This window comes from Salmo trutta, chromosome 23, assembly GCF_901001165.1.
Source record: "Salmo trutta chromosome 23, fSalTru1.1, whole genome shotgun sequence".
NCBI lineage: Eukaryota > Metazoa > Chordata > Actinopteri > Salmoniformes > Salmonidae > Salmo > Salmo trutta.
The window spans coordinates 26,429,507-26,444,315 of NC_042979.1; the positions used below are offsets into that span (position 1 = coordinate 26,429,507).

General features: G+C 43.4%; 1 protein-coding gene across 2 annotated transcripts in view; it reads left to right on the forward strand.

The window, feature by feature from the left end:
• Positions 1-639: 639 nt before the first annotated feature.
• Positions 640-14,809, forward strand: part of LOC115159677 (netrin receptor UNC5D-like) — a 314,803-nt gene continuing 300,633 nt past the window's right edge. For both annotated transcript variants that reach the window (XM_029709631.1, XM_029709632.1), the window contains exon 1: positions 640-956. In XM_029709631.1, the coding sequence (XP_029565491.1) occupies positions 872-956 (85 nt within the window). In that variant the 5' untranslated portion in view covers positions 640-871. The remainder of the gene's footprint in view (positions 957-14,809) is intronic.

Here is a 14,809-nt window from a genome sequence, read left to right on the forward strand (position 1 = left end):
TCCATGGAACAGATGTGGGATGGGAGGCTGACGGCTTATTGTATTCTGCACAATAATGTTTACAATATTCTCAATCAAAGTGGTTAAGAATGCCTCAGGATATGTTAACACATAATCATGTAATCATTGGGTTAAATGAAACCTGTTGACCTAGGTGTGCCCAAGGGCTAGTTTATCTTGCTGGGGTGGGTAGGAGGGCCACATCAGGCATCTTTTATTGTAGTCTACCACCTATTTGAATGATTCCCTGAAACCTATACCCAGAGAATCCAATTTCGTTGGTAATGTCTTCATACATTCTTCCCTTTAAAAGGACTCATAATTCACAAGCAAATAAATCACAAGCATTTGTTTTCAGAATCCACTAAGTGACTGGCGGTTTGCATCATAAGGATAAAATCTATTCAAAATGACTCCGCACTGACATTAAGGGAGAAACTGGGTAGATGGTTGTGTCGCTAAAATGATTCGATGACTCGCGCAGTGGTCATCTGTGGTTTCTCAGTCGATAATCTGGATTTCTCTCCTCAGTAGCCTATCACCTCTACCCCAGCTTCTCTCTCTCTCTCTCTCTCTCCGCCCCAAAGCCGAGAGCTAGCTATTGGCTTGCGAGGTTTAATTATTTCACTCTCTCTCACAGGCTGCCCGACCACCGAAACACACACATCTATCCATCTCACTGTCTGCTCTGCGAACCAGATATGCCGCCACTGTTAGCCTTCCTCGGCTGAGGTGGCGACAGACTGGCCCTGTCTAAACGTCATCAGTGCGGGGTAACCTGTTACTGGTGACAAGGTCAACGACTGCAAACGCTCAAGTTCCGCGCGCAGAATCCCCAGGTCCGATAGGAAGGAAGAAATCCGGCGCAGTGATGGGACAGTTTTCGGGAGGATGCTACCTGAGTTTGGGCATCGTTGTGTTTCTCTGTTTGCAGTTCCCGACTACCGTGGCCCGAGGTAAGAACAGTTTAGAATGTGTGACTTTTTTTTTGATAGACCAGCTGTGCTTGTTGTTGTGCTGTGCACGTGCATGTATTTGCTCTAAAGTTGTCAGGGTGTGTTTTATGGGATCCAATTGCACAAGGCTAAACTTTGCCATTATTTGTGTTATTTTATCCGCATTTTAAATACTTCCTTTCTGTCAACACAAGTCCGCAGTTGTAGCACCTGTCATAGCCTATGCATGTGAGTTTTATATGGTTGAAATATTTTTTTCAATCCTATCTGACCTTTGACTGATTATTCTAGGGAGTTAAAATGTTTCTCTATGTTGCGTTTTATCCCGGGTTTTGAACTGTGTCATGGACCTCTGCGTATGGATCGGAATTGCAACAGGCATGTGAACCAGCGCCACGCTCGCGGTTTGATTAACCTCCGCCTTGATTAACCTTTAGGCTACACATGCCATGTCGCCATCAGTTTATGTTTCGGATGTTATTACGATAACATTTGTGAATTCAAGCTAGAACATGTGAAAAAACACTTGATTTCATGTCCACAAACTGCCAAGATGTTTTGCATGATGTGATGTGTAGCGGGGACACCCGTGGACATAATGCGGTGTAGCCTATTCCATCGACCCACAGTGCAGAAGGCTGAAGTGAAGCTACAATTAATCACGCGACAATATTCAAGATAAAGACTGACTGACTGGCTGTTCATGATGGTCCAAATGTTTCCCGGAGAGACGCCTTTTGGTATTTAGTGTGAGTGAATTAAAACTCATTGCGCACCGCTCTGTCAGTTCTTCTATTCATTGGCAGGTGTTGCTGTGATGGTCTCTCCAGGACAGCGTGAAGGGTTCACATCCCAAACACTGCTCTTTTATGTAACACATATTTGATAGTGACAGCTTGGACATATTTGATTGAGTTGAAAAAGGTTGGAGTTGGAAAATGTTGTAATTGCAACTTAACCTCGTTTGAGAATTAAATTGTGAATAACATGATCATTAGACTGTTTGGTACGATTCGACTGATATAGAGTGCATTCAGAAAGTATTCAGACCCCTTGACTTTCCTCTCATCAATCTACACACAATACAACATAATGACAAAGCAAAAACAGGTTTTTAGATATTTTTTAACAAATGTATAGCATTTACATAAGTATTCAGCACCTTTGACAGCAATTGCAGCCTCAAGTCTTCTTGGGTATGACACTACAAGCTTGGCACACCTGTATTTGGGAAGTTTCTCCCATTCTTCTCTGAAGATCCTCTCAAGCTCTGTCAGGTTGGATGGGGAGTGTCGCTGTACAGCTATTTTCAGGTCTCTCCAGAGTTGATCGATCGGGTTCAAGTCCAGGCTATGGCTGGGCCACTCAAGGACATTCAGAGAGTTGTCCCAAAGTCACTCCTGTGTTGTCTTGGCTGTGTGCTTAGGGTTGTTGTCCTGTTGGAAGGTGAACCTTCGCCCCAGTCTGAAGTCCTGAGAGCCCTGGAGCAGGTTTTCATCAAAGATCTCTCTGTACTTTGCTCCATTCATCTTTCCCTCAATCCTGACTAGTGTCCTGCCGCTGAAAAACATCCCCACAGCATGATGCTGCCACCACCATGCTTCACTGTAGGGATGGTGCCAGGTTTCCTTCAGACTTAACGCTTGGCATTCATGCCAGTGTTCAATCTTGGTTTCTTCAGATCAGAGAATCTTGTTTGTCATGGTCTGAGTCTTTTAGGTGCCTTTTGGCAAACTCCAAGCGGGCTGTCATGTGCCTTTTACTGAGGAGTGGCTTCCGTCTGGCCACTCTACCATAAAGACCTTGATTGGTGGAGTGCTGCGAAGATGGTTGTCCTTCTGGAAGGTTCTACCATCTCCACATCTTCACTCTGTCAGTGACCATTGGGTTCTTGGTCACCTCCCTGACCAAGGCCCTTCTCCCCCCCAATTTGGCCGTGAGCTCTAGGAAGAGTCTTGGTGGTTCCAAACGTCTTCCATTTAATAATGATGGAGGCCACTGTGTTCTTGGGGACCTTCAATGCTGCTGAAATATTTTGGTACCCTCCCCAGATCTGTGCCTAGACACAATCCTGTCTCAGAGCTCTACGGACAATTCACGGCTTGGTTTTTGCTCTGACATGCACTGTCAAATGTGGGACCTTGTATAGACAGGTGTGTGCCTTTCCATATCATGTCCAATCAATTGAATTTACCACAGGTGGACTCCAATCAAGTTGTAGAAACATCTCAAGGATGATCAATGGAAACAGGACACACCTGAGCTCAATTTCAAGGCTTATAGCAAAGGGTCTGAATACTTATGTAAATAAGGTATTTCTGTTTTTTATTTTTAATACATTTGCCACAATTTCTAAATGTTTTTTTTTGCTTTCTCATTTTGGGTTATTGTGTATAGATTGATGAATAACATTTTTAATTTAATACATTTTAGAATAAGGCTGTAACGTATCATAATGTGGAAAAAATCAAGGGGTCTGAATACTTTCTGAATGCACTGTAAGTCCTGCTATATGTCTCACTGGATGGACCCTATCACGATGTTCTCCTCCCTGTTGAATCAACCCTGACCACTTGACACCCACTTAACGTAAACCATCTCTTACAATGAGGCATTTGCAAGTCAATTAGCGAATTAGCCCTAAGGATTTGATTCTTGCATATCAAGTATTGAAATCAACTTGAACCTGCATAATATAAATATTAGATTTAGGACTCTATTCAGCTGTTGGGGTTGTGGCTAAGTAGGTTGAGATACGGTGCATCGGTCTGCTTAAGTTTATTAATAAGGCATTGGATCCATCCCCATCCTTTCAGGCTTGTAAATAACACTTATTGTCATTTTCACTCTTCCCTCCTCTGTCATTTCTCTCCTCATTCTTACTGTCTTGGCACCAGTAGCTTCCTACCCCTAATGATGTTCGTTGTTCTGCATCTCAATTGAGGATAATGGATATATCCAGACCATTGATAAAACTGATCAGCTCTTATGTGTGCTCACCCATCCTTTGGTGATAATATCCTAATGCCTGTTTCCATGTTATATTATTCTGTTATGTATACTTGTTTCATGATCCGCTATATCAGAAGCACAATCGAGACATCGCCTGCAGTTGTACAGAGTAGAGTTAGAAGTTTACATACACTTAGGTTGGAGTCATTAAAACTCGTTTTTCAACCACTCCACAAATTTCTTGTTAACAAACTATAGTTTTGGCAAGTCGGTTAGGACATCTACTTTGTGCATGACACAAGTAATTTTTCCAACAATTGTTTACAGACAGATTTTTTCACTTATAATTCACTGTATCACAATTCCAGCGGGTCAGAAGTTTACATACACTAAGTTGACTGTGCCTTTAAACAGCTTGGAAAATTCCAGAAAATGATGTCATGGCTTTAGAAGCTTTTGATAGGCTAATTGACATCATTTGAGTCAATTGGAGATGTACCTGTGGATGTATTTCAAGGCTTACCTTCAAACTCAGTGCCTCTTTGCTTGACATCATGGGGAAATCAAAAGAAATCGGCCCCAAAATTTGTCTCCTAGAGATGAATGTACTTTGGTGTGAAAAGTGCAAATCAATCCCAGAACAGCAGCAAAGTACCTTGTGAAGATGTTGGAGGAAACAGGTAGAAAGTATCTATATCCACAGTAAAACGAGTCCGATATTGACATAACATGAAAGGCCGCTCCGCAAGGAAGAAGCAACTGCTCCAAACCGCCATAAAAAAGCCAGAATACGGTTTGCAACTGCACATGGGGACAAAGATCGTACTTTTTGGAGATATGTCCTCTGGTCTGATAAAAAAAATAGAACTGTTTGGCCATAATGACCATTGTTATGTTCGGAGGAAAAATGGGGAAGCTTGCAAGCCGAAGAACACAATCCCAACCGTGAAGCACTGGGGTGGCAGCATCATGTTGTGGGAGTGCTTTGCTGCAGGAGGGACTGGTGCACTTAACAAAATAGATGGCATCATGAAGAAGGAAAATTATGTGGACATATTGAAGCAACATCTCAAGACATCAGTCAGGAAGTTAAAGCTTGGTCGCAAATGGGTCTTCCAAATGGACAATGACCCCAAGCATACCTCCGAAGTTGCGGCAAAATGGCTTAAGGACAACAAAGTCAAGGTATTGGAGTGGCCATCACAAAGCCCTGATCTCAATCCTATATGAACATTTGTGGGCAGAACTGAAAAAGCGTGTGTGAGCAAGAAGGCTTACATTCCTTACTCAGTTACACCAGCTTTGTCAGGAGGAATGGGCCAAAATTCACCCAACTTATCTTGGGAAGCTTGTGGAAGGCTACCTGAAAAGTTTGACCCAAGTTAAACAGTTTAAAGGCAATGCTACCAAATACTAATTGAGTGTATGTAAACTTCTGACCCATTGGGAATGTGATGAAAGAAATTTAAGCTGAAATAAATAATTCTCTCAACTATTATTCTGACATTTCACATTCCTAAAATAAAGTGGTGATCCTAACTGACCTAAGACAGGGACGTTTTACTCTGATTAAATGTCAGGAATTGTGAAATACTTTAAATGTTTAAATGTATTTGCCTAAGGTGTATGTACATTTCTGACTTCAACTGTACATACAGGACCAGTCAAAAGTTTTGATACACCTATTCATTCTAGGTTTTTCTTATTTTTACTATTTTCAACATTGTAGAATAATAGTGAAGATATCAGATCTATGAAATAACACATATGGAATCATGTATTAACCAATAAAGTGTTAAACAAATCAAAATATATGAGATTCTTCAAGTTGCCACCCTTTGCCTTGATGACAGCTTTGCACACTCTTGGCATTCTCTCAACCAGCTTCACCTGGAATGCTTTTCCAACAGTCTTGAAGGAGTTCCCACATATGATGAGCACTTGTTGGCTGCTTTTCCTTCACTTAGCGGTCCAACTCATCTCAAACCATTTCAATTGGGTTGAGGTCAGGTGATTGTGGAGGACAGGTCATCTGATGCAGCACTCCATCACTCTCATTTTTGGTCAAATAGCCCTTACACAGCCTGGAGGTGTATAGGGGCTATTCACAGCCTGAACGCTCTGTCATTCAGCCCACAGTAGCAGCCAATGTGTGGTGTCAATGTTGGCCTTACATTCCATGAGACAAAAAAACACGAGATTCTTGACATTAACCTGCTTATCCACTTGTCTTTCACACAAGGAGGTGACTGAAAATGTTGTGTTTTTATGCAAGAAACCACTTTACAAAATAAAATGCATTATTATTCCAATACCATTATTACAGATAATCAGACAAATTATGCAAACCTCAGCCTATTGGCTAGTTTATTCAAGTCTGTCTCAAAATACAACACTGCCCCTTTAAGACAAAAAGAAGAAGTCTAGGAATGTGCATGTTTTGTGCTCTTTTAGGAAGCAATCACTCCCCCATTGCTGAATTACAAATTATTTATAACTTGGATAATAACTCACTAACTACGCAGTTTTACATCTATTTTCCCTCAATTCTGCAAATTTTGCCATAGGGTGGAGAGAAATGTTTTCCGTTTTTTACGTGATATATGACAGAGTTACAAGAAAATCAATGGGGGCCCCACTGTCGGTGATTCGACCATGATTACTGCAAGTTTAGACAGCTGACCGCAAGACTAACTTACATCTGGCTGCATTGGACCTTTTAAAGCAAGTTTTCTGCAATTCTACACATTTTACAATGGGGCAGAGAGAACTTTTCAATTTTATTACAAATGTTCATTTTGCTATGGGGCAGAGAGAGAAAAATCCAGACTGTCTATTTTAACATATTCTTCATTCACGGATTTATGTGGATTTGTATATGTGGATTTATATGGAATCTTGTTTGTTGTTGAATTTTTTTCTCTCATTTGACATCTTTGTGGGGTATCTTTGTTGGCTTAGATGAGCTGTTGTCATTATGAACCTCCCGTGATTTCCCCCCACTGTTTTGATGTGTGTGTGTTCGTGCGTGTGTGTTCACCCATGTGTGTTAGTTTGTGTCTCTCTTCATGTGTATGGGATGTGCTGAAGCCTCGTGTTGTCAACTCCACTCTCCTGCAGATGTGGTGCACCGCTCTGCAGTCGTTGTCTCTCTGCAGCCTTTGAGCTTTCCTCTCTGTGTTCGATAGGAACATTGCGTTGCTGTCAAGTGTTTGCCAAATGGGTGCTGAAAGGGGAGCCTTGGAGATAACTGCCCATCCTCAATTCGCCATTCACCGCCTCTGTGGTTTTGTGGTATTTCACCCAGTAGATATGGGAGTTTAACAAAATTGGGTTTGTTGTTGAATTCTTTGTGGATCTGTGTAATCTGAGGGAAATATGTGTCTCTAATATGGTCATACATTTGGCAGGAGGTTAGGAAGTGCAGCTCTCTCTCTCAACCTCTTTCTCTCTCTCTCTCTCCCTCTCTCTCAACTTCTCAACCTTTTGCCCCGCTCCGCCAATGGGAAACACTTAACTGTCCTCCAGAAAGCTTTAATTTAATAAATATCCCCTCCCTTTCTCCTTCGTTTTTTTCCCCTCCCTCCCTCCCTCCCTTGCAGCTCCTGTCAGTGTAATTTAGTTCCAGCAGATTGTTGCTGTGACAAATACTTTGGCTCTGGAGCTATTCCTCACCTGATGGAGGGAGGAAGACAGAGTGAGAGAGAGGGGGACTAGGGAGAGGGGAAGGCAGGAGGGTTGGAGGGTGGCATGCTGGGGTATCTGATGTTATCCGTCATTGCCATGGCAGCATTCGTCAATAACAGCAAGCATCTGTCACCTCGCTCCCTGATAAATTAATTTTAAAGGTAATCAAAAGCAAATAAATATTTAATGACTTCGAGGGCTGAGAAGAAGAGAAAAAAGGTGTGTTTGGAAAGGTTTTGGTCCCGTAAGGTAGAAAGCAAAGATTGGTGCCTGGATGAATCAATGAGTATACACTTAGACAACATTGATACCTTTCTTAATATGGATAGTGCTAGTCCTTGGGGGATGTGTGAAAACACAAGCACCACAATCAACCAATGATATGCAGCTAGTGCATAATATATAACTGATGCCATTCAGCAAAATTGGTAATACTAATATAGAGCAACATAGATTCAATGGCTGTAGACTGTGTGCCTGAATAAATGACTCAATTGTGTAACACATCCATCTCATTTGAAAGATCAGACAAGAACAAATACGTTCATCAATACTGTACTACTGCTCTATTTTGACCCAGCCAGTTGGGTTTTGTGAATAACCCAACATGTTGAGTTGTTGGGATTACCCAAACATGGTTTAATTTACCATGAGTTGGGTTTTTATTCATTTACATTCTGGGTTGACCCGGCAGCTAGATCTTTTTTAATGTAATCCTTAGGTTATTTTCAGGAGGCATGGTTTATTAGGGGTGTGGCTTTCAGATATATGTTTTTGGCCACCTGTGAGAGTAAATGTCATTCATGTTCATCATGTTGTTTTCAAATGATGACATATTTTAATATAACATATTTAAAACAAAGTAGGAACTATACCAACATTGGAATTTGTATAGGCTCTTAATAAGGAACTCATACACTTGTGTAAGCCTCATTAAAGACAAAATATCACAGTTCAAACTTAACACGTGATAACAATACAACAGAACTGATTAACTGGAGCTACATTTTCTCCCACAGGTGGCCAAGAATAAGCCACTCCTCCAGTCTTCTGATCTGACTAGGTCATATCTCAATAACCCAGCATCAACAACCCAACCTTGCTCTTTTTAAATAAAGGTACAGTAAAATAAAAATCTGTATTCCCAGTCATGTGAAATCCATAGATTAGGGCCTAATGAATTTATTTAAATTGACTGATTTCTTTATATGAACTGTAACTCACTAAAACCTTTTAAATTGTTGCATGTTGCGCTCATATTTTTGTTCAGTGTAATATTTTTTTTACCTCCCAATCTAGTCCTCCCTCACTTCCACGCTACACGCCTCATTGGAATTCACAAAATGGGGGACCGATGGCAAAATTGGGATTGAAGAACGGATGACTGGTCAGGCCAGCCACCTTGCCAAGTATTGCCTCACTTGGTCCCTTCATGGTTAGTGAGGGATCTGACAGTAATGAAATGTCTTACGCCTGTGTGAGAAGTCTGTCTTGTCCATGACAGACACAGGACGCTAATATGATTAGCGAACTGCTAGTGTCAAACACTGCCACCGCCAAGTTAATAGATTTCCTTATAACCACCCTGGTTGAGCTTGGCTAAGTCCATAATTTCCTACACTGAGTTGTATTAGTAGACCGCATTTTTGGGGTGTTTTAAAAATACAGACAATCCTCTCTGAAGCTTGCTAATTTTCAACTGTCAAGGTAATGCTAGTCCCTGTAAGTCACTGACCTATTATTATACATTACATGATGCTACTTGCATATGATTACGTTTATGGCAAAGGTTATATTGTTGATATACAGGTATATAACTACACACAAAAAATCTGGGTTGTTTGGATGAACCAACTGCTGGGTTGCAGGCATTGGGTCACTTAGTTGGGTTGCTTTCTTTAACTAGGCAAGCCAGTTAAGAATACATTCTTATTTTCAATGAAGGCCTAGGAACAGTGGGTTAATTGCCTTGTTCAGGGGCAGAACGACAGATTTTTACCTTGTCGGCTCTGGGATTCAATCTTGCAACTTTTCGGTTACTAGTCCAACGCTCTAACCACTAGGCTACCTGCCGCCCCATATGCATCTGTTGGTCACAGATACCTTAAAAAAATATGTAGGGGCACGGATCAGAAAACTAGGCAGTATCTGGTGTGACCACCAATTGCCTCATGCAGCACGACACATCTCCTTTGCATAGAGTTGATCCAGCTGCTGATTGTGACCTATGGAATGTTGTTCCACTCTGTTTCAATAGCTGTGCGAAGTTGTTGGATATTGACGGGAACTGGAACACGCTCTCGTACATGTGGATCCAGAGCATCCCAGACATGCTCAATGGGTGACATGTCTGATGAGTATGCAGGCCATGGAAGCATTGGGACATTTCCAGCCTCCAGGAATTGTGTACAGATCTTTGCGACATGGGGCCGTGCATTATCATACTGAAACATGAGGGGATGTCAGCAGATGAATGGCACGACAATGGGCCTCAGGATCTCGTCATGGTCAAACTGTGCATTCAAATTGCCATCGATAAAATGCAATTGTGTTCATTTTATCTAGCTTATGCCTGCTCATACCATAACCCCACCGCTACCATGGGGTTACTCTGTTCATGATGTTGACATCAGCAATCCGCTCGCCCATACGACACCATACACGCTGTCTAACATCTGCACTGTATAATTGAAACTGGGATTCATCCGTGGAGAGCACACTTCTCCAGCATGCTATTTGCCATCGAAGGTAAGCATTTGCCCACTGAAGTCGGTTACGACACCGAACTGCAGTCAGGTCAAGACCCTGTTGAGGACGACGAGCACACACAAGCTTCCCTGAGACAGTTTCTGACAGAAACTCTTCGGTTGTGCAAACCTACAATTTCACCAGCTGTCCGGGTGGCTGGTCTTAGAGGATCCCGCAGGTGAAGAAGCTGGATGTGCAGGTCCTGGGCTGGCGTGGCTACATGTGGTCTGCGGTTGTGAGACCCGTTAGACGTACTGCCAAATTCTCTAAAACGACATTGGAGCTGGTTTATGGTAGAGAAGTTAACAATGTCATTTACATTTACATTACATTTAAGTCATTTAGCAGACGCTCTTATCCAGAGCGACTTACAAATTGGTGCATTCACCTATAATATCCAGTAGAACAACCACTTTACAATAGTGCATCTAAATCTTTTAAAGGGGGGGGGGGGTTAGAAGGATTACTTTATCCTATCCCAGGTATTCCTTAAAGAGGTGGGGTTTCAGGTGTCTCCGGAAGGTGGTGATTGACTCCGCTGTCCTGGCATCGTGAGGGAGCTTGTTCCACCATTGGGGTGCCAGAGCAGCGAACAGTTTTGACTGGGCTGAGCGGGAACTGTGCTTCCTCAGAGGTAGGGAGGCGAGCAGGCCAGAGGTGGATGAACGCAGTGCCCTTGTTTGGGTGTAGGGCCTGATCAGAGCCTGAAGGTACGGAGGTGCCGTTCCCCTCACAGCTCCGTAGGCAAGCACCATGGTCTTGTAGCGGATGCGAGCTTCAACTGGAAGCCAGTGGAGAGAGCGGAGGAGCGGGGTGACGTGAGAGAACTTGGGAAGGTTGAACACCAGACGGGCTGCGGCGTTCTGGATGAGTTGTAGGGGTGAGTTGTAGGCGTTCAGCTCTGGTGGACATTCCTGCAGTCAGTATTGCAATTGCATGCACCCTCAAAATTTGAGACATCCGTGGCATTGTGTTGTGTGACAAAACTATACATTTGTGTCCTTTTATTGTCCCCAGCACAAGGTGCACCTGTGTAATGATCATGTTGTTTAATCAGCTTCTTTATATGCCACACCTGTCAGGTGGATGGATTTATCTTGCCAAAGAAAAAATTGTCACACAGGGATGTAAACAAATTTGTGCAAAACATTTGAAAGAAATTAGCTTTTTGTGCGTATGGACAATTTCTAGGATCTTTTATTTCACACTTTACATGTTGCGTTCTATTTTTGTTCAGTATATGTTGTCATACACCAGATAGGGGCAGTGAAATGTGTTGTTTTACAGGGTCAGCGACACCCCTGAAGAAAATTTGAGTTAAGTGCCTTGCTCAAGGGCACATCGACCGTTTTTAAACCTTGTCGGCTCGGTTATTCGAACCAGCGATCTTTCGGTTACTCGCTCAAAACTCTAACCACTGGCTACCTGCCGCTCATACATATTTCATAGCACCCCTGCCCTGCCCTGTCTGTCCGTCTGTCTCTCTGTCCTCCTAGGCTGATTAAAGTGTTTGTGAGTGTCAGTGTGGTGCAGCATAGCCTCTCCACGGATTAACTCTGACCTTTTATCATTTCGGAAAAAGTCTGTCCTCCGTCCTCTCTCCTCCGTCTGTCTCCTCCATGACCCGGAAACCGAAATGTGGTTGAGGAGAGTGCCACCTTTCAACAAGGGTAGCCATGTGTATCCTACCTGTGTCCTTCACTGAAGAGTTTGGATATCTGCCAGACCACTTTTGAACCAGTTGTTTTTTTCCAAATGAGAAAGCATGCAAACATTTTAAAATTATAAGCTACTTATCCTTTTTTACATGAAATGTCTTGCACAACTAGCTAAATCATTTTTTTCACTTTAAATATTTATGTACCATTGTTTGCCTGATGTGACAAGCGGAGAGAAGTCTCTCTTTTCATACAGCGCATTTTCGTCCACGTTCATTCTCCTTGCTGCCTCTCCTTGATTGTCATTGGCCTTCTTGAAAAGCAGGCGAGAGAGGACGCAGGAGTTGAGCAAATCCAATTGAGAAAAGGCCCTTGCATCGCCCCCTCACCTCAGGCACCACGGCTTGTAAAACCGACAAGGCATTTTCTTCCTTACAATAAAATGGGGAATGAATTTCCAAGGCCCTTTGAAGATTTCCTCTATGCTCTCTTTTCAGAAATTCTCAACTCTGCAAAAAATTATCTAATGCAATATTAGAATTCAATGGAGGCTTTCAAAATGAGCATTCACCATCAGCCTTGAACTGAAGCTCTTAGACGGCTTATAGATTTTGCTGGGCAATCATAATCACACGCAACTAAAACTCTAGTTACCTGCCGAAGGATTTGCATAATCACTAAATGTATCTCCCATTATTCATCAACACAAACACATATTTATTTTAACAAGTTACTCTTACTTCTAAAAACATTGGCACACTTTCTTTAATTCTTTCATTTACCGTGTTACATCCTGGATTAGGTGATTTGGCCCCTGCTGCAGAGCCAGGCGCTTTGTTCCTCATTATGAGAGCTGTGTTTTTCTCCTCAGAGAGGGGTTTTCCTTTGTTAGAGTATTTTAGTGGTTGGGTGTATAACAGCAATCCTCCTGCTGTGCTGCCATGGTGGGAGACAGAGCACTACGGGACTGAGAGGCACACCTGTGTCTGCAGCAGATGGTGGAGACAGCCCTGCGAATTATTGCAAATCCTATCCGCGCCTCATGCCTCGCTCCCTCTCTTACATCCCTCTAGAAGTCTAGATAATGGTCTCTCGCTCCCTCTCTCATCCCTCTAGATACTGCTCTCTCGCTCCCTCTCTCATCCCTCTAGATACTGCTCTCTCGCTCCCTCTACATCCCTCTAGATAATGCTCTCTCGCTCCCTCTCTCCATCCCTCTAGATACTGCTCTCTCGCTCCCTCTCTCCATCCCTCTAGATACTGCTCTCTCGCTCCCTCTCTCCATCCCTCTAGATACTGCTCTCTCGCTCCCTCTCTCCATCCCTCTAGATAATGCTCTCTCGCTCCCTCTCTCCATCCCTCTAGATAATGCTCTCTCGCTCCCTCTCTCCATCCCTCTAGATACTGCTCTCTCGCTCCCTCTCTCCATCCCTCTAGATAATGCTCTCTCGCTCCCTCTCCATCCCTCTAGATAATGCTCTCTCGCTCCCTCTCTCCATCCCTCTAAATACTGCTCTCTCGCTCCCTCTACATCCCTCTAGATAATGCTCTCTCGCTCCCTCTCTCCCTCTCTCTATCCCTCTAGATAATGCTCTCTCGCTCCCTCTACATCCCTCTAGATAATGCTCTCTGGCTCCCTCTCTACATTTCTCTAGATAATGCTCTCTCGCTCCCTCTCTACATCCCTCTAGATAATGCTCTCTCGCTCCCTCTCTCATCCCTCGAGATACTGCTCTCTCGCTCCCTCTCTCCATCCCTCTAGATAATGCTCTCTCGCTCCCTCTACATCCCTCTAGATAATGCTCTCTCGCTCCCTCTCTCCATCCCTCTAGATAATGTTCTCTCGCTCCCTCTACATCCCTCTAGATAATGCTCTCTGGCTCCCTCTCTACTTTTCTCTAGATAATGCTCTCTCGCTCCCTCTCTACATCCCTCTAAATAATGGTCTCTCGCTCCCTCTCTACATCCCTCTAAATAATGGTCTCTCGCTCCCTCTCTACATCCCTCTAAATAATGGTCTCTCGCTCCCTCTACATCCCTCTAGATAATGCTCACTCGCTCCCTCTCTCCATCCCTCTAGATAATCCTCTCTCCATCCCTCTAGATAATGCTCTCTCGCTCCCTTTACATCCCTCTAGATAATGCTCTCTGGCTCCATCTTTACATTTCTCTAGATAATGCTCTCTCGCTCCCTCTCTACATCCCTCTAAATAATGGTCTCTCGCTCCCTCTCTACATCCCAATAAATAATGGTCTCTCGCTCCCTCTCTACATCCCTCTAGAGAATGCTCTCTCGCTCCGTCTCTCATCCCTCTAGATAATGCTCTCTCGCTCCCTCTCTCCATCCCTCTAGATAATGCTCTCTCGCTCCCTCTACATCCCTCTAGATAATGCTCACTCGCTCCCTCTCTCCATCCCTCTAGATAATCCTCTCTCCATCCCTCTAGATAATGCTCTCTCGCTCCCTTTACATCCCTCTAGATAATGCTCTCTGGCTCCATCTTTACATTTCTCTAGATAATGCTCTCTCGCTCCCTCTCTACATCCCTCTAGATAATGCTCTCTCGCTCCGTCTCTACATTTCTCTAGATAATGCTCTCGCTCCCTCTCTACATCCCTCTAAATAATGCTCTCTCGCTCCGTCTCTCATCCCTCTAGATAATGCTCTCTCGCTCCCTCTACATCCCTCTAGATAATGCTCTCTGGCTCCATCTCTACATTTTTCTAGATAATGCTCTCTCGCTCCCTCTACATCCCTCTAGATAATGCTCTCTGGCTCCCTCTCTACATTTCTCTAGATAATGCTCT